At 39.7% G+C, this 19,382-nt stretch overlaps 1 protein-coding gene across 3 annotated transcripts in view; it reads left to right on the forward strand.

Moving 5' to 3' along the window:
• LOC120437460 (complement C1q tumor necrosis factor-related protein 3-like) overlaps positions 1-18,723 on the forward strand; it is a 51,828-nt gene extending 33,105 nt beyond the window's left edge. For all 3 annotated transcript variants that reach the window (XM_039608049.1, XM_039608050.1, XM_039608048.1), the window contains 3 exons: positions 12,341-12,403; positions 16,860-16,991; positions 17,101-18,723. In XM_039608049.1, coding sequence (XP_039463983.1) covers positions 12,341-12,403; positions 16,860-16,991; positions 17,101-17,381 — 476 coding nt within the window. In that variant the 3' untranslated portion in view covers positions 17,382-18,723. The remainder of the gene's footprint in view (positions 1-12,340; positions 12,404-16,859; positions 16,992-17,100) is intronic.
• The last annotated feature ends 659 nt before the right edge of the window (positions 18,724-19,382 follow it).

The following is a 19,382-nucleotide window of genomic DNA, read 5'->3' on the forward strand; positions in this document are numbered from 1 at the left end:
GTGTAGCATCTCAGCAGTTCCTCTGTTGCTGGATCAAGCAATTCAATTTCAATTCATTTTTTATATAGAGCCAAAATCAATCAATCAATTTTAAATCATGTTTTTTATCTGTTGTTTTCAATGTTTCTGTAAAGCACCTTGAATCACCCTGTTGTTGAATTGTGCTATATAAAAAAAAAAATAAAAAAAAATAAAAAAAAATCACAACAACAGCCTCTTTATATTGTAACGTAGACCCTAAAATAATACATCAAGAGAAAAAAAAAACCTAACAATCATATGACCCGCTTTAACAAGCACTTTGGTGAGGGAAGGAAAAACTCCATTTTAACAGGAAGAAACCTCCGGCAGAACCAGGGGCGGCCATCTGCTGTGACCGGTTGGGGTGAGGGAAGGAAGACAGGATGAAAGACATGCTGAGGACGAGAGCCAGAGATTAATAACAAGTGTGATTCAGCAGAAAGTTCTATTAACACATGTTAAGTGAGAAAGGTGACTGAAAAGGAAAAACTCAATTCATCATAGGAATCCCATAGTAGTCTACACCTATTGCAGCATAACTAAGGGAGGATTCAGGGTCACCTGATCCAGCCCTAACTATATGCTTTAGCAAAGATGAAAGGTTTAAGCCTAATCTTAAAAGTAGAGATAGTGTCTGTCTCCAGAATCCAAATTAGAAGCTGGTTCCACAGAAGAGGGGCCTGAAAACTGAAGGCTCTCCCTCCCATTCTACTTTTAAATACTCTAGGAACAACAAGTAGGCCTGCAGAACGAGAGCGAAGTGCTCTAATAGGGTGATATGGTACTACAAGGTCATTAAGATATGATGAGGCCTGATTATTTAAGACCTTGTATGTGAGGAGCAGGATTTTGAATTTAATTCTGGATTTAACAGTGAGCCAGTGAAGGGAAGCCAATATATGAGAAATATGCTCTCTCAATTCTAGTCCCTGTCAGGACTCTTCCTGCAGCATTTTGGAATAACTGAATGCTTTTTAGGAATTTTTTAGGACATCCTGATAATAATGAATTACATTAGTCCAGCCGGGAATAATAAATGCATGAACTAGTTTTTCAGCATCACTCTGGGACAGGATATTTCTAATTTCAGAGATGTTGCGGAAATGAAAAAAAAAAAAATGTTTGTCCATTGAAGGACATATCCTGGTCAGAAATGACTCCAAGGTTCCTCACAGTGTTACTGGAGGCCAAGGTAATGCCACCCTGAGTAAGAATCTGGTTAGATACAATATTTCTAAGATTTTCAGGGCCGAGTACAATAAACTTAGTTTTATCTGACATTAGAAGCATAAAATTAGAGGCCATCCAGGTCTTTATCTCTATAAGTCATTCCTGCTGTTTAACTAATTGGTGTGTCTTACCTGGCTTCATGGATATAGTTGGGTGTCATCTGCATAGCAGTGAAAATGTATGCTATACCTTTTGATGATACTGCCTAACGCAGGTGTGGTCAACTCCAGTCCTCAAGGGCCAGTGTCCTGCAGGTTTTAGATATCATCCTGGGCCAACACACCTGAACCAACTGATTAATTCATTACCAGGCCTAGGGAGAACTCCAAGACATGTTGTGGGGGTAATTTAGCCATTTGAATCAGCTGTGTTAGATCAAGGACACATCTAACACCTGCAGGATACAGCCCCCGAGGCCTAAATTTTCCCACCCCTGGCCTAAAGAAAACGTTTATAATACAAACAGAATTGGTCCTAGTACTGAACCCTGTGGAACTCCATAATTAACCTTAGCGTATGAAGAAGACTCTCCATTTACATGAACAAATTAGATTCTATTAGATAGATATGATTCAACCTACTGCAGTACAGTACTTGGATCCCTGAGGACAGGCCTCATTTTGACACTGCCTTATTTTGATTCACTCTCAATAAAGTCATCAATGGGTTCAAAGCAGGATGCTAGGCTCAGAGTTCATCTGGCTTGTCTCCAGCTGGAAAGGGAGGATCATGAGAGGGAGTTTCAGCTGAAGAAGGAGTTGGAGCTTAGGCGTTTAGAGGCTAAGCTGGCCAGAGCCAGAGAGGTTTAATTAAAACATTTGGAAGCAGAGACAACAGTCAAGCTACAACTGTTGGAATTCCAGCAGGCTTCTCTTCCTACGCCATTCCACAGCCAGAGGCAGCATTTGATGTAGGAAAAATAATTGCCTGGATCTGGTGTTTTGCGACACTGAGGTAGACCGTTATTTTGAGTCATTTGAGTGGATGGCTACAGCTTGGCACTGGCTGCAGGATCTGTGGGCCATCCTGCTACAATGCAAGGTGGGGGGCAAGGCCCAGGACATTTTTTTCCTCATTGTAAGCTGAGGATAGTTTTAATTATGAAAAGCTGAAAAGTGCTATCCTGGTATATGAAAAGCTGAAAAGTGCTATCCTGGTAGCCTATCAACCAGAAGATAATAGTCAGCGTTTTCGGGGGTTGAAAAGGGGACAGGGTCAATCCTACCTGGACTTTGCAAAGGAGAAAAATGTCCTTTTTGACCGGTTGTGTATGGCCTGCAAAGCTACTGATCTGGCTTTGGTGCATGAATCGATGCTTATAGAGAAAGTTAAGAACTGCATCTCCGAGCACATCACAGTATATCTTAATGACCAAAAGGTTTTCTAATTTCAGCCCGCTGCGACACTAGCTGATAAGTTTGCCCTCGTCCATAAAACCAGCATCATTACGTATGAGCAACGTGATGGCGCAGTGAAGGCACATCACTATCCTTCAATTCAATTCAATTTTATATAAATAAAATTGAATTGAATTGAAGGCTAGTGATGCACTAGCTGGGTAGTATCAGATGTGGTGCGGCTTTGAAACACCTTTCACACTTGCCAGCTTGTGGGTAAACCGAACCAAGAAGAGGTACCAAGGTAGACTGTGTTGGTCCCTTACCAAAAACGCAGGTAGGTAATCAGTTTTTGTTGACCAAAATGTGTGTATCCACTCAATTCCCCAAAGTGATTCCTCTGCGGAGAATCACTGCGGCAGGCATTACCAAAGCTCTAATCAATTATTTTACCATCTTTGGTGGCATGTTTATTTATATAGCACAATTCAACAACAAGGTGATTCAAAGTGCTTTACAGAGACATTAAAAACAAAACCAAATAAAAAGCATGATTAGAATTGATTAAAAAAGTAGATAAAATCGGAACAGTAGATAAAATCAGTAGTTAAAATGTAAGATTTGAAATTTAAGCTTAAAAGTGTGGATTTGGTGCTTTATTAAAATGCAGCTGGGAATAGGTGAGTCTTCAACCTGGATTTTAATAAACTGAGTGTTTCAACTGATATGAGGCTTTCTTGGAGTTTGTTCCAGATATATGGAGCAAAAAAGCTGAATGCAGCTTCTCCGTGTCTGGTTCTGACTCTGGGAACTGATAAAAAAACGGATCCAGATGACCTGAGGGATCTGGAAGGTTCATACTGGGTCAGGAGGTCACTGATGTATTTTGGTCCTAAACCATTCAGAGCTTTATAGACCAGCATAGTAAGCTGATTTTGTTATTGTCTTAATGCGTTTTTCTAAGTTTAGGTCTGCATCCAACACTACACCCAAATTTCTCGCCTGGTTTGTGGTTTTTAGGTGTATAGATTGAAGTTCTCTGGTGACCTGTAATTGTTTTTGTTAAGATTGTCCTTTTTCAGTATAGGTTTAATCACAGCAGTATTTAGTGGTTCTGGAAACACACCGATATTAAAGAAAAGTTGACAATTTGTTACAGGTCTGACTCCAAAGTCTTTGAGACCTTTTTGAAAAAACTTGTTGGCAAGACATCTAAATAGCAAGAGGAGAAATTCAGTTGACCTAAGATGTCCTCCAGGTCTTTGCTCTTTATAGGGTGAAACTGTTTGATGGTGTTTAAACAGTTTTTTGGTGGACACACTACCTATCCTGAATCTGCTGTTGATGAACCAATTGCTTGTCTAATCTTTTGGATTTTGTCTGAGAAGAATTTGGCGAAGTCATTGCAGGCCATGGTCGAATGAAGTTCAGCTGCCACTGACACAGGAGGGTTTGTTAGCCTGTCAACTGTAGAAAATAAGACCCGAGCATTATGACTGTTTTTGGTGATGATGTCAGAGAAGTCGGACCTCCTTGCACTCCTCAGTTGTAAGTTATAATTTTCTGAAGTTTCTCTTTATAGATGTCATAATGAACCTGGAGTTTTGTTTTTCTCCATCTGCGCTCAGCTTGCCTACACTCTCTTTTTTCATTTTTCACCAGTCTGGAGTTTCTCCATGGAGACTTTTTCCTTCCAGAGATAACCTTCACCTTAATGGGAGCAATAGTGTCCATTACATTTAACGTTTTAGCATTGAAGCTATTGACAAGGTCATTGACTGAGCCTCTGGACAGGCCAGGTGTAAATGGGAAGACCTGGTTAAAGATCTCACTACTGTGTTCAGTTATACACCGTTTTGTGATCACTACTGTTAATTTATTTGTGTGGGCTGAAATTTTACTTTCAAAGAAAACACAGTAATGATCAGACAGACACACATCAGACACAGTAACGTTTGAAATGCTCAGGCCCTTGGAGATCAGTAGGTCAAGAGTGTGACCTCTATTATGTGTGGCCTCTGTTACATGCTGAGTCAGCCAAAGTGTTACTCAGGTCTTTAGTCCCTTTGTCCTGAGGGTTGTCCACATGGATGTTAAAATCCCAACAATAATTACACAGTCGAAATCAACACAGATCACAGACAGCAGTTCACTGAGATCATTAAAAAAGTCTGTGCAGTATTTGGGAGGCCTGTAAACATTAAGAAACACAACTTTGGATGGGGTCTTCAGCTGTAAAGCCACATATTCAAAAGACTGAAAACTTCCAAGAGATAGCTACTTACATTGAAATGATTCATTAAATAAGACAGCAACCCCTCCTCCTCTCCTGCTCACCCTGGCCTCACTGATGAAACTGTAGTTAGGAGGGGTTGTCTCGATGAGGACAGCTCCACTGTTACTTTGGTCCAACCAAGTTTCAGTTAGAAACATAAAATCAAGGCTGTGCTCAGTGATTAAATCATTAATTAAAATTTTTTCCCAGCTAAAGATCTAGCATTTAATAAAGCCAACTTAAGTGTTTTAGAGGTATTATTTGCTCCCTCGTGTTTGGGAGCAGTCTGTGGCACACAAGGTATGTTTACTATATTTAAAGATCTTTTAGAGTGCAGCTCTCTGTGTTTTGACCAGGCCACATGTCTCCTTCTGTCACCTAAAAGTACAGAAATTTTAAAACCTTCTAGTAAACAGGATCCCAGCTTCTCCTGGGAAAAGTCACCTCTGTCATAATCCTCGCAGCCCGGACCCTCCACACATCACACATCAGACTGGGCATGAAGGTGGTAAGGAGGAACTAAGGGGGGCGAGGCTGGGCAATGTAACTTTGATTGCTCTGTTGAGGGCGGGGCTCGATGGCGAACCTTTGGCTGCTCTTGTGGGGGGTTTATGGGGGACAAAAAGGGATTGGGCCAGGGGTAGATCTGAGCCCAGCATTGACCTGCTCCATCATCTCCTCAGTGAATTTCAGGTGTGGGGAGGAGGAAGAAACGGAGGGGGAGGAGGGTGATGGCCTGTCAGGGCTTTGGGGGACTGGGGAAGGTCGTGGTCCCTGGTCCTGGTCGTTGGTGTTGTTGAGAGAGTTGGAGGCAAATAGGGACCCCTCTTCTTGCCTCTGATGTCTCTCCTTTCTGAAGCTCTTCCGGGGTGGGGGCAGATGAGGCTCCTCTGGAAGGTTTCTGCTGGGCTTTGTCTGTTCTTAGAGCATTGTTTGTTCCTCTATATGAGATAACTCCTCGTTTATCTCAGCCGTGGCACCAAGCACAGATGGATGACGTATGGAATAAAACAAGTTGGAGGTGAACATTTTCACGCCAGACTTGTTAAAATTAAATCCATTTGCTATAAACAGATGCCTTCGTTCCCAAAAAAATATTAAAATTGTTGATAAAATGCACTGAGTGGTCAGTACATTTATTCATTGCAAACAACCTGCTGAATCTCTCGTTTCCTCCTCTGACCGGTGGTATGGGTCCACTGATGAATACAGCTGCATTCAGAGAGTTTACAGTATTTAATAATCCAGTAAAGTCCAGTTTCAGAACCTCCGACTGTTGTATGGACACATCGTTTGACCCTGTATGCAGAATAATGTTTGATGCAGTTGGATATTCATTTGCAATTTAACCCTCTGGGGTCGCTGGACGCGCCAGCGCGTCAAAATCACATGACCAATTTAAGATGACACAGCTACAAGATGCAGCACGTCAGAGTCTCCATTCCAAGTTGGAACGTGTCAAAAGTGCGGACTTCAAACTACATACCAGTTTTTGAATTGTGTCGATGGGCCACGTAAAACCAGAGTTATGATTAAAAAATACACGCGATGTTTTTTTCTGAACAAAACAGTGGTGTTTACAGCGGGAAGAACGGTAAAAACGGCGTTTTCTACAGACAGCCTAGCATACACTCTCCCTTTGCGAGTGAAAAAAGAATAACAAAAAATACCCCTTCCCTATTGGTGTTAGAGTTTACCATGTCAGCCAATCAAAAAAATGATATGGCAACATGTGACATTTGGTTGTTTGGGGAGAAGGGGAAGTTTTTAGGAGTGACAACCGCGACGGAAAGCGGGCAAGCGAAAGAAAGAGAGAGAGCGAGTTTTCATATGTGAGACATTAGTGATGTTTAGCGTGTTTGGAGTTGTTTGGAGCGTGTTTAGTTAGTGTGTTGTGTAGTTATTGTCTTGTATTGTGTGTCAGTTATACTGCTGAATTTCATATTTGATCTAAAAAAGCCGTCAAAGGCAGATTCCAGTGTAAACGCTGTCTCCACATGGAAAACTGGACTGATGCCACCTCCTGCTGTCAGACCTGCAGGGTTTAGGCTTGTGGTGTTCCTCTCTGTCTCCACTGGCACAAATAATTTGTGTGTCTTCTTATTTGATGCAGCACACCTGATTGTTCTGTAAATAGTTTTAAATGGTTATATAAAAAACGCCTGAGGCCTTGGCTGCATTTTTAGGTAAATAGTACCATATAACTTTGTTGTTTGCAAAACTTGTGCATAATTTTTAGAAATGTACAATTTCTATTTGCATTTCAAGTTATGAAAATGATTCGTTAAACATGTTTGTGGGTTTTACAGTAAAAAATATAACTTTTTTCTATTCGGATTTTGAATTTTTTGTCTCAATTTAGATCAACTGTGCTAATATAGTATGCCAAAATGAACAAATAACTAAAATTTCCGATATTTGAGGTTGTGCTGAAAATATTGATACCAAACAAGAAAAACATATTTTAAAGGTGAAATATAGAGGTAAAATCAAAAGTAGTCAAAAACGGCCAATTATACCCTGGACCCCAGGGGGTTAAAGAATTCTCTCCTTCAGGTTGTTGACCATATCCTTAGGAAAGCAGAGGACTTTAGTGTTCTTACTGCACATCCTTTGTACATCCTTTACGGCAGAGTCACCCACAATCAGAGTTTCAGGCCTAGCCTTTGGCTTTCCCTGTGGCCTTTTACTTTTCAACAGATTTTCAGTCCTTACCTTACTTTTAGATGGATGGTTGTCCGATATAGATCCAGGGTCCTTTGATAGTGGAGCAAATCTGTCCTGCAGTTTCCCATTCAGTTGTTTTGGATGTTTGTTATTAGCCTTCCTATTCATGGTTGTCCAGTCCTGTTTCTTCCTGTATACAGGGGTAGAAGAGCTTCTCTGTCTCATAGGAAGTGAAGGCCAGTTGGTTTCAGAGATTTCAGCTCGCTGTGCTCTGCCTGTGATACGTCCTCCCCCTTCCAGGAGACATGATTTATGTCTTGGTTTTGCACCAAGACAGTCCAAGGGGGGATTATCGCTTGAGGATTTATTATAATGCACAGAGTCTACTTTCTTGGTCATGTTATCTGTGCTCCTTATCTGTGTACTAGCTTGCTCATCGCCATTGTTTTGAATCAAAGGCAAGGTTGTTTCATTTCCACACAGTCCATTTACTTCCACGTTAACTTCAAAGCGATGAATTTTTGTCTATAGTACTGCGATCTTCTGCAGGAGTTTGTTGTAGTCATCTGTGGAGAGGGAAGGCATCTTGTTGCTAGTTAGCCTAGCGGTTAGCATCTTTCCAGGCTATTGAGGCTGTTTGGTGCCCAGACGCTGTAATCAGGCTTCAGCTGAGTGTAGGCCACAGACACACGGAGCGCTGAAGATAAGGTAACTATAAAAATGTTGCTGTTTCTGTTAAGAATACTTTAGTCCAAATGATCTATAAGTGTCCAGAAGCTATCGCAGGTAAGCTCATATGGAATAAAGTGAAAAAATCAGCATAAAAATCAATGAAAATCAATAAAAGAAGCAAAGCATTTAAAGAGCAAGGACAGGAAGTGTCCACACTCACAAAAGGGGGAGGAGAGAAAAAAAACAGACAGATCTTAGGACTTGTGGATGTCCAGAGATTGTAAACAGACTTTACATTCTTTTGGAGTTTCTCATTCTTTGTCGAGTGCTTACCACCCAGAGTCACAAGGTGTACTTGAGCGTTGGCATCAAACGTCAAGGCAATGTTGAGTACATACAGTATTACCATGACATGGGTAAGGGATGGGATGAGGGTGTCCCTTTTGTTTTCTTCACTATACGCGATGCTAAGCACGAGTCCTTCGGGTTCAGTCCAGCTACCCTTGGGTTTGGCCATGATGTGCAGTGTGCGCAGTTGTCAAATTCAGCTTTTTTAGCCAAGGCAGAGACCCACCTATTTCATCTTCCTCCTTCCCAGTGTAGAGATGTATTTGACTTGTTACACTCAAATCCTTCTCTCTTTAGTGATGTACCTTCACATACCAGTGTTTGTGAGCATGACATTAATGTTGGTGATACAACCCCAATCATGTAAAATGCATACTGCTGCCCCATCGCAAAATGCGAGGTGATGAAAACGAAGTTGATTACTTGGTGGAGAACGGTTTAGCACGACCCACTTGTAGCCCCTGGAGCTCCCCATGTCTATTAATGCCAAAGTCTGATGGCACACCCCATTTCTGCACATACTATCGGGAAGTAAATGCTGTGACTGTTTCCGACTCCGTTCCACTTCCTCGTATGAAGGATTGCATCGACAGCATTTATAATCACATCTGTCAACCCTTAATATTTATTACTTGGTGACTTGTATATATTGTACATATTGTGCGGTTCCTCCTATCTTAACATACTGTATTGTTAAATAGTTTAGTTTCTTTTTGTTAATGCAATTGTACTGGAGCAACTGTAACCCACATAATTTCCCAAGGGATTGAAAAAGTATTCTGATTCTCCGGTAACCGTATTCACACACCACAATCCTCTTGTTTTTTTCACCGGATGTACAACCACAACCATTGACTAATGCGCTGGTCACTGCTGGCACAGTATTGTAATCTGGTAATCAAACATAAAAAGGTACTGAAATTATAGTAGCTGATGCACTCTCGTGCAGCTCCCAGGAAAGGGTTTTCGTCACCTGTTATAGCTTGGATGTTAGGGGGGGAATGTTCCATCCTGTCAGATTGTGGGAGTATGTGAGTGTGGTGTTGCCGTCTCTCTCCGCCTCGTCCTCTCTTGCTCCCTCCTTCTCTCACTTTCACTCTGCCCTCTCTCCAGGATGCAGCTGCTGCTCATTTCCCTCGTTTGGCATCTGGACCCAGTCAGGAATTACCTCTCAGAGGTTACTTAGGTTGAGGAAGAGGTTACAGAGGTTAATTAGGTTGGGGAAAAACTGTGTGGTGCAGGGTGTTTGTCCTGTGTCTCTACACTGCTGAATAGGTGATGGTAGTGATGGCCAAATGAAGCTTTCTGAAGCACTGAAGCTTGTATTGAAAAACGGTTCATTACTCGAAGCTTTTCAACACAGTCCTCTCTGGTTACATCTGGTGGCCAAAAATATGAAGAGCAGCTTGAAGCCACAAAATAAAACCAACTGATTCATAATGATTGCCCACTCTACAGAGTGGAATTTAAACGTGTATTTTTTGGGGTGACAAAAATGTTGTTTATTTCTTTAATAAATAATTTTGACCAGTAAACCTTCCTTGTTTAAATATGCACCATGGTTTGGTCTTTCTTTGCTTGTGACTTCTTGATGTTGGTAAATACAATAACTGAAAAATACCACGTTACATGTAATATACATATAATAATGTACAACACATTATGGAGTATGCATCTGCTGTGAGGTCCTGCCTCCATGTACTTGTGCAGTTAATCGCTAGATGGGTATATTTATAAATAATATTATACTAGGGAAATTTTCCTGTTCCTTTTCGTGGAGATAATTTCTCCTGCCTTAAGGAAAATCCCTTCACATGGCACAGAAGAGGCTGGAGTGCAGAGAAACTGGTAGAGATGCAGTTAAGGCTCCACAAACTATCAGCTAAAGACAATAAATAAATTAAATTGCGGCACATTTTGTAGACTAACATTTTAAGATTATTATTTTAAAGAAAATATATCTTTTTATAACATTAGATGTTACGAGTCAAATGGAAGTTATTTAATGATATTTATATAATGTAAAGCAGATTTTTGACATTTCAAGTTTTTCCCGTTTTCAGATAAAATAAAGACGCACAAAACAAAAGCAAACACCCAGAACACAAAGCTGGAAAACCCACCCGATTGACCAGAATCATCTCAAAATACTCCCACACAACAAGAACCAAATCTCTCAGTAGAATGATCAGTGGTTCGCTATCTGTCATCATCAAAACACTCCACAAATCCCGCAAATGATTCACTTCATTCCATTTGAATCAGGTACCGAAGCAGTTACGTGCGTAATGAAGCTTCGGACGTCACTGGTCACGTGACTTTTGCCAAACGAAGCAAGCCTCGACACAGTGCTTCTGAACCAGTGTGTTGTTTTTTTCGACACACGCTCCAGAGCTTCAGCTTCAAGCGGGCCATCACTAGGTGATGGGAAGGTCCTATTGTGCCTGTGGTGTAGAGTTATGAGAGCAGTGGGGGGAGTAACCACTTCAAGTGAGTAGTGTGGGCTTTTGGGCCTCGACAGCAGTAGAACTTGCTGCTGCTAGCGGCAGGTTGGCCCTGTGGGCCCTTGGAAATACACTTTACTTTTTTTGTTTGTTGTTTTCTGTTGTTGTGAACTTTTTATATTTTTTGGACTTAGTGATAAGGTGACTTTACTGTCTCTTTTTGTTAAGATTATTTGTAATAAAAACTCAATATATGCTAAACACCTCTGTTTGGTTTCCTTTTCATTCTTTACCGGTCTTGTTTGTTACTGCTCCCCACACCTTCCCCTAGACCTCATTTTTGGGGATGTAACAGTGCTGTAGTGCCACCTGCAGACAGAAGCCAGCTAACCCCACTCAACTTTTGGGTAATAATGTTTGTATGAACTATAATACTCAATCAGGTGTCAAACTAAGGCCCCTGTAGCAATTTATGACATTAATAAACTGATTGTTAGGGTACCTGGATCGTTGACCCAGTGGTTTCAGTTTTGTACCTTTTATTTGTGTTTTCATCTTAGTTTATTTTTGTGAAGGTTTTGGTTTCTGTTTTGCATTTCTATTTTTTCCCCAGCTCTTCTCAGTGTTAGATTATGTAGTTGTCAGGTTTTGGTTTCCATACTCCCTCTATTCTGTGTCCAGTCAGTGTCTGTGTCTGCCCTGCTCCCACGTCTCTGTTGCAGTGCCTGCTTGTGAGTCTGTCTATAAGTTCAGTCTGTGTTTCCTGTTTTACTTTGAAAGTCCGTGTCTCATGTTAATCCGTCTGGTTTTGCTTCCTTTGTCTCGTCAGCCCAAAAACAACAACAGCACAAGCAGCGCATAGGTTTTAAGCCGGTGAGGCATGATTGTAGATGCAGTGAAGGTGAGTCCATCTCACCTGCAGCAGCATCGCAGACCACGGCCGCCACAATAATAAAGCATTTTTTAAATTTAATTACAAATTAATTATTTCTCCTAATTATGTCCCGGATTTTAAGTAATTAATAATACAAAATAAAAAATCACAAAAAACACTTAAGGTTATGAAAATTAATTGCGATTTAGCAATTCAATGAGGCATCCACCTTATTTATTGAAAAGTATCGGTATCGGTATTGGTATCGGCTATACTGGCCCGTATTTACTTGGTATTGGATCGATACCAAAATATGCAGTATCGCACACCACTAATGAGGGGCTGTGGACAGGACCAGTGCTAAGAGTAGCACGAACAGAATGAAAGTCACAGTTATCTTCTTACTTACAGATAAAAAATGTGAATCACTGTGTGCTGTCAGTAAGATTTTCTTTATTTTGCTTTTTCTCAGAACAAGAAGCAGAGCTGGAGAGTCAGAAAGCTGAGACTGACCAGCTGAAGCAGCAACTAAAAGGTACTGTGTGGAAATAGTTAAACATTTTTTTAGAAAATATCTATATTTTTGACATGGGTATATTATTTTTTTTGACATTAAAGTTAAAGAGCTCAAACTCTCATTACTATGAACATTTTTTTTCTTGCTTTTCCCATTTCGTTCTTTAGCCATCCGAATTATCCGAAGGCCAAGAAGGATGCCCAATATATTTACTTTACCCAGTGGATCATCACGACCATGCCATATTGGTCCTTTTAATTGACCTTTGTCTTTATTTATTTATTTATTTATTTATTTGATTTTAAGTTATTACAGTTGAGACACACATGTCTGGGGATATGAAAGGGAGATGGAAAGAAAAAAGGAGGGGAAGAGGGACAGTGAGAGAAGACACTAAAAAAAGAGAGCAATAAAATAAACCTGACATCACAGCAATGACCTAGATAACTGTATCTAACAGTAAATACTAAACATTGAATGTAATTGTGTAGCACGCAAGACCAACAGTGCACAATGTGCTTTGAGGTAGCAGCCAAGAAAGGTGTAGTTTGTGTCTGTAGCACCCGTGTGTACACCTGTGTGCACACCTGTATGCGTGAGCGCACTTGTTTTCAAAGCCATAGCCATAGCCATAGCCATAGCCCCATTCCCCAGGGCATGAAGCAGGCATGGAGATCCAGGCCCCAGATATCCAGAGGCTGCGTGCTGTTCTAAAGTGGATTTTAAACATGGGAGGGGCATAGTCCTTCCTGCCAGAGAGCGGCAGGTGTCAGCACGGCCCCTCCCGAGAACCCTCAATGTCTACATGCATTTAAAATTGAGAGGTGGGCACCGGCGCCAGAGGTGAGGGTGAACATAATCTGTTCTGGTGGCAGAAGCTGTATGTGATCCATTAGACAGTTTCTATATTGGTTAGAATTAAGATTTTTTTTTTTTTCCAGTTTTTGAGGATCGTTTTCTTGGCAATGGATAGGGCATTGAAAACCTTCTGGGCTGTATTCATCTCTGCAGTGATATCATGCAAGTTGCCCAACAAGCACACTAGAGGGGAGGTTGGAATTTTACATTTCAGAAACTTTGATAAGTCTTCAGAAATCCCATGCCAAAACTTCTGAACTGGTGGACAGAACCACAGAGTGTGGATATAATTGTCAGGTATATTGCCTTGACAGTGTGAGCAGTTGTTTGAAGACCTAAAGCCCATCTGGAACATCTATTGACCTGTATAGTGCACTCTATGTAGCATTTTTAATTGTATTAATTGTAGATTGGGATTTCTAATCATTTGAAAGGTTTTTAAGCTAGCTGAGACCAGAAGTTTTGGTCTAAGCTGACTGATAAATCTGCTTCCCATTTTGTAATGGGAAGTGATATTGATTGATCAAATTTTTTAGAAAGTTTATTTTTATACAGGGAGTGCAGAATTATTAGGCAAATGAGTATTTTGTCCACATCATCCTCTTCATGCATGTTGTCTTACTCCAAGCTGTATAGGCTCGAAAGCCTACTACCAATTAAGCATATTAGGTGATGTACATCTCTGTAATGAGAAGGGTGTGTGTCTAATGACATCAACACCCTATATCAGGTGTGCATAATTATTAGGCAACTTCCTTTCCTTTGGCAAAATGGGTCAAAAGAAGGACTTGACAGGCTCAGAAAAGTCAAAAATAGTGAGATATCTTGCAGAGGGATGCAGCAGTCTTAAAATTGCAAAGCTTCTGAAGCGTGATCATCGAACAATCAAGCGTTTCATTCAAAATAGTCAACAGGGTCGCAAGAAGCGTGTGGAAAAACCAAGGCGCAAAATAACTGCCCATGAACTGAGAAAAGTCAAGCGTGCAGCTGCCAAGATGCCACTTGCCACCAGTTTGGCCATATTTCAGAGCTGCAACATCACTGGAGTGCCCAAAAGCACAAGGTGTGCAATACTCAGAGACATGGCCAAGTTAAGAAAGGCTGAAAGACGACCACCACTGAACAAGACACACAAGCTGAAACGTCAAGACTGGGCCAAGAAATATCTCAAGACTGATTTTTCTAAGGTTTTATGGACTGATGAAATGAGAGTGAGTCTTGATGGGCCAGATGGATGGGCCCGTGGCTGGATTGGTAAAGGGCAGAGAGCTCCAGTCCGACTCAGACGCCAGCAAGGTGGAGGTGGAGTACTGGTTTGGGCTGGTATCATCAAAGATGAGCTTGTGGGGCCTTTTCGGGTTGAGGATGGAGTCAAGCTCAACTCCCAGTCCTACTGCCAGGAAGACACCTTCTTCAAGCAGTGGTACAGGAAGAAGTCTGCATCCTTCAAGAAAAACATGATTTTCATGCAGGACAATGCTCCATCACACGCGTCCAAGTACTCCACAGCGTGGCTGGCAAGAAAGGGGTATAAAAGAAGAAAAACTAATGACATGGCCTCCTTGTTCACCTGATCTGAACCCCATTGAGAACCTGTGGTCCATCATCAAATGTGAGATTTACAAGGAGGGAAAACAGTACACCTCTCTGAACAGTGTCTGGGAGGCTGTGGTTGCTGCTGCACGCAATGTTGATGGTGAACAGATCAAAACACTGACAGAATCCATGGATGGCAGGCTTTTGAGTGTCCTTGCAAAGAAAGGTGGCTATATTGGTCGCTGATTTGTTTTTGTTTTGTTTTGAATGTCAGAAATGTATAGTTGTGAATGTGGAGATGTTATATTGGTTTCACTGGTAAAATAAATAATTGAAATGGGTATATATTTGTTTTTGTTAAGTTGCCTAATAATTATGCACAGTAATAGTCACCTGCACACACAGATATCCCCCTAAAATAGCTAAAACTAGAAACAAACTAAAAACTACTTCCAAAAACATTCAGCTTTGATATTAATGAGTTTTTTGGGTTCATTGAGAACATGGTTGTTGTTCAATAATAAAATTATTCCTCAAAAATACAACTTGCCTAATAATTCTGCACTCCCTTTATATTCGACAGTAATTTAGGTGTTTTAAGATTAAGACATTTTATCACACTTAATGGTGTTTATAATTCAACTAGATTAGATTTTTTTTTTACCATAGGTTTAGTCTGTTAATATTCTAAAATATGTTTCTTGTTCATCCCATACTGTATAACTAGTCAGTTAATCATATTATTGTTCTGTAGTATGTCAGGGTTGTTCCAGATAGGTATACGTTTGTGTGGGATTAATGAAGACTCAGTCACTTTTAGAGACTCCCACCATGCATGCATCAAAGAAGAGTTGATGTTGATGCTTTTAAAGCATTCTTGTTGTATGAGCTGATAAATGGTAGGTCTGAAATCTCTAGATTACTGCAATATTGATATACAAATCCAGAGATCTGAACCAGTCTGGTGATGGTTTACTCATGATCATGATTTTCTCATGATTTTGGTAATTTTATTCATTCATTTTTATTGGAACAACCCTTCCAATGAGGGATATGGGAGCTGTGAAGCTGTATTTGTGCTGTAGTGGCACCTGCAGACAGAAGCCAACAAACTCTGGAGGCTCAACATATGACAGTGCCATAAATCTGTCCACAAGGTGGTGTTACTCTGTTTGAACATATTTAGTTCATTCACAGGGGCAAACTTTAGTACCAACAGTGTCTTTTTTTTCTTCCACATGATATCTGAGGGCAAACACTCAAACTAACTGGCCACCTGGTGAGACAGTATGTGGATTACATGTTGTTACATACATGATGGGTTGGATATGAATAGAAGCAGTAATATCTCAGATATGTTTGAATTGGGTCAGTTTAAATAATCTTTCAGAACAAGAGCTTTAGAGTGCAGCATGTGTTGTTTCTTACTGTCAACATGAAAATACCAGAAGATCATTTATTAACCAAATGTGATCTCTGGAACATATTTAGTATTTGAAACTACAGCCATTCCAAACTTTTTCATAAAATATTCACTCTCAAATATTGCAGTAAATAAAAACTGGAGCTATGTTTGCAGTTCTAATAATGTGGGAGCCGGAGAGTAAGTAGAGGATTAGTGTGATTGTTGCCTGTGATTAACTGAGGTGTTGTTTACAGGTGTATCCCCACTCTGTGCAGGTCATTAAAGTGAAAGCACTCTTTAAGCTTCAGAACACACATTAGGTTCATTACTGGATCTAATTTATTGAATTACATTAAACTGAGTTCATGTTTGTCTGAAGCACAAACCAAGATGCAACTACAACACTGAATAATATAGTTTGTTGTCTTGGCAGAATCTACAAAAATAACTTCCTGTCTGATCTAGAGGACGATTTTGGGATCATCAAAAATAGATTCAATCAAATTTCAGTTTCCAGTCAGTTTGATTTCTTCTGTGACAAGAAAATGCTGTCAGCTGTCAAATATTTCTTTCATTGGAGATTAAAGTTCTTGTCATGGTCACCTTTTTTGGAAGAGTCTAACTCTAAACAGGAATAATTTAAATTTAAAATAATAAAATTTTTCTCTCTCCCAGGCCAACAGGTGGCTTTCTCAGTCTCTCTGCTGGATCAAGGTTATGGAGATACTGGACCCTTTAACACAGAGATTCCTCTGATCTTCAAAAATGTTATAACAAACATTGGAAATGCCTACAACCCACAGACAGGTAATGACACTGAATGTTACTTCTCATCTATGTTGATGTCATGCTAATGTTTTAGTTGTTATAACAGCTGATTTCCCATTTTAACATGACAAAAACAAATGTCCCACAGGTATTTTTACTGCACCAGTGAGAGGAGCCTACCACCTTGACTTGAAATTATATGGCCATGCGGGAATTCAGACAGGCGGTTTGTTGCTCAGGAATGGAGAGAACATATTTCTTGCACATGAACATCAATCAACTGCTGGTGGGGTGAGCGCCTCTAATGGAGTCTCACTGCTTCTAGAGGTTGGAGATGAGGTGTCTGTACATCTCTGGGCTAATTCAATGGTATATGATGGTGCAAATCATGATACCACCTTCAGTGGTCATCTGATTTTCACCATGTGAGAGGTGTGACAGCTCCAACACTCCCTGTTTGGACTGCCATTTGTGGAAAGTGCTTAGGAGTAAAACAGGAAGTAAATCACTTGCTGGAATCAGTTCCTTGCTCTCTGTTCCCTCTCTCCCTTTCTGGTTGGGTTCTAGTTTTGTGTGTTTCTACTTCTCCTCTGATTCTACTGACTCTGATAATTTTCTTCTTGTTATCTCTAATTCCAATAAAACCAGTTAAATGCTCAGTGATTCTCACCTCTTTATCCTTTCTTTGATTCAGGTCTTCATAAAGTGCTGTTCCTCCATTAGGCAATGACTATTTTCTGTAAGTTGGTAAACACCATTAAACAGCTGATTTAGATATCAAAATGTGTGTCAGTGCTGTGGAAGAATTTCTGGAAGATGAAACGTTTCCTTATTTTTTATCTGTATGCAAATCAAAATCCAGACATGGATAACTGGCTGTAAGCTTACTCAGGTAATTTATTTTAATTCTTTAGTTTCAAAATAAAAGCAAAAACCAACCCTGTGTAGTTCTTTATATGTGTTTCATACATAGAGATAAAATCTACACAGGAATGAGGGACCACAACAATCATGATTTTAACCAATAACATCACAGTTTGATAATCTTTTTAACAGCAAAGTTTTCCCAGTTCAATGTCTTGGTGATAGAAAAACAGGAAGAAGAATTGATTCTCTTAACATTTGAAAGTGAAAATTTAACAGTATTTCCTGTTTACATTTAATTTTACAATAACAGAATACACAGCACGAGACAAAGTTTTCCAACAGATGTCTTTCTGAAAGCGCTGCTACCAAATTCAAGTATGCGATTGTTGGGCATTGTTATCTTTTTCAATGTCATGTGCCAAAACAATACAGAGCAGCTACCTAACCTCTACATCATCCGAACATACAACCTCGCATACTCTGGCTCCTCTTAAAAAAACAAACACACAAAAAAAACCCCCCGTCAGAAATCAGGTTCTTGACTCCCTGGTACAAGTCACAAAAGTGCACCTTAAAACAGGTAATATGCAAGCAGGAAATGGCATTGCACTCATTTTTAAGATCTTCATTTGAATTTTGAAGTTCTTCAAATAAACCATTCATTTTCAATCAGGATTCAGAATCGCAGTATAGAAACAGCTTTAGTGAAGTTTACAAATGATCTTCGTATGGCCTCTGACAGTGGACTCCCTTAGACCTATAGCATTTAATACAGTTGACGACAACATTTTACCACTCAGTTTGGAATGTGCCATTGATATTGAAGATATTGCGGTGAAGCATATCTATCTAATATATGTCCAACACATGCATGTAAATTTTGGAGTCATTTTATTCATATTATGTCCTTAAGCAGACACATTGATTGAATCTTTATTTTGAACATATATGTTATGTGTTTATATATAAATTTATATATGTATATATATATATATATATATATATATATATATATATATATATATATATATATATATATATATATATATATATATATATATATATATATATATATATATATATATATATATATATGTGTGTGTGTGTGTGTGTGTGTGTGAGTGTGAGTATACACGTGTGTATATATATGTATATACATACATATACACATTTTCAATAATCCATGTAACACCTCAAAGTATACACAACCTACAGAGATATATATACCCATGCTAACATATCCATGTCCAATATTTCCACACATGGAAATATTGGACAAGAACACCCTATCAAATCTTAACCTCGTCCCTGTACCCTGCAAAAACCGTATCTTTAAACTGCTGTTTAAACTACTGTTTAAACTGCGCCATGCTTGGAGATTGCTTCATATCTTTACTTAGTCTGTTCCACTGTTCCAGTCCACACACAGAGATGCTAAAACTTTTTAAAGTTGTACAGATACAAGGATGTTTTAAATTTAATTCCCCCTCAAATTGTATCCCCGTTCCCTTTTAGAAAACAATTTTAGAATATTGTCAGAAAGTAGGTTGTTTATTGCTTTAT

This window comes from Oreochromis aureus, linkage group 3, assembly GCF_013358895.1.
Source record: "Oreochromis aureus strain Israel breed Guangdong linkage group 3, ZZ_aureus, whole genome shotgun sequence".
NCBI lineage: Eukaryota > Metazoa > Chordata > Actinopteri > Cichliformes > Cichlidae > Oreochromis > Oreochromis aureus.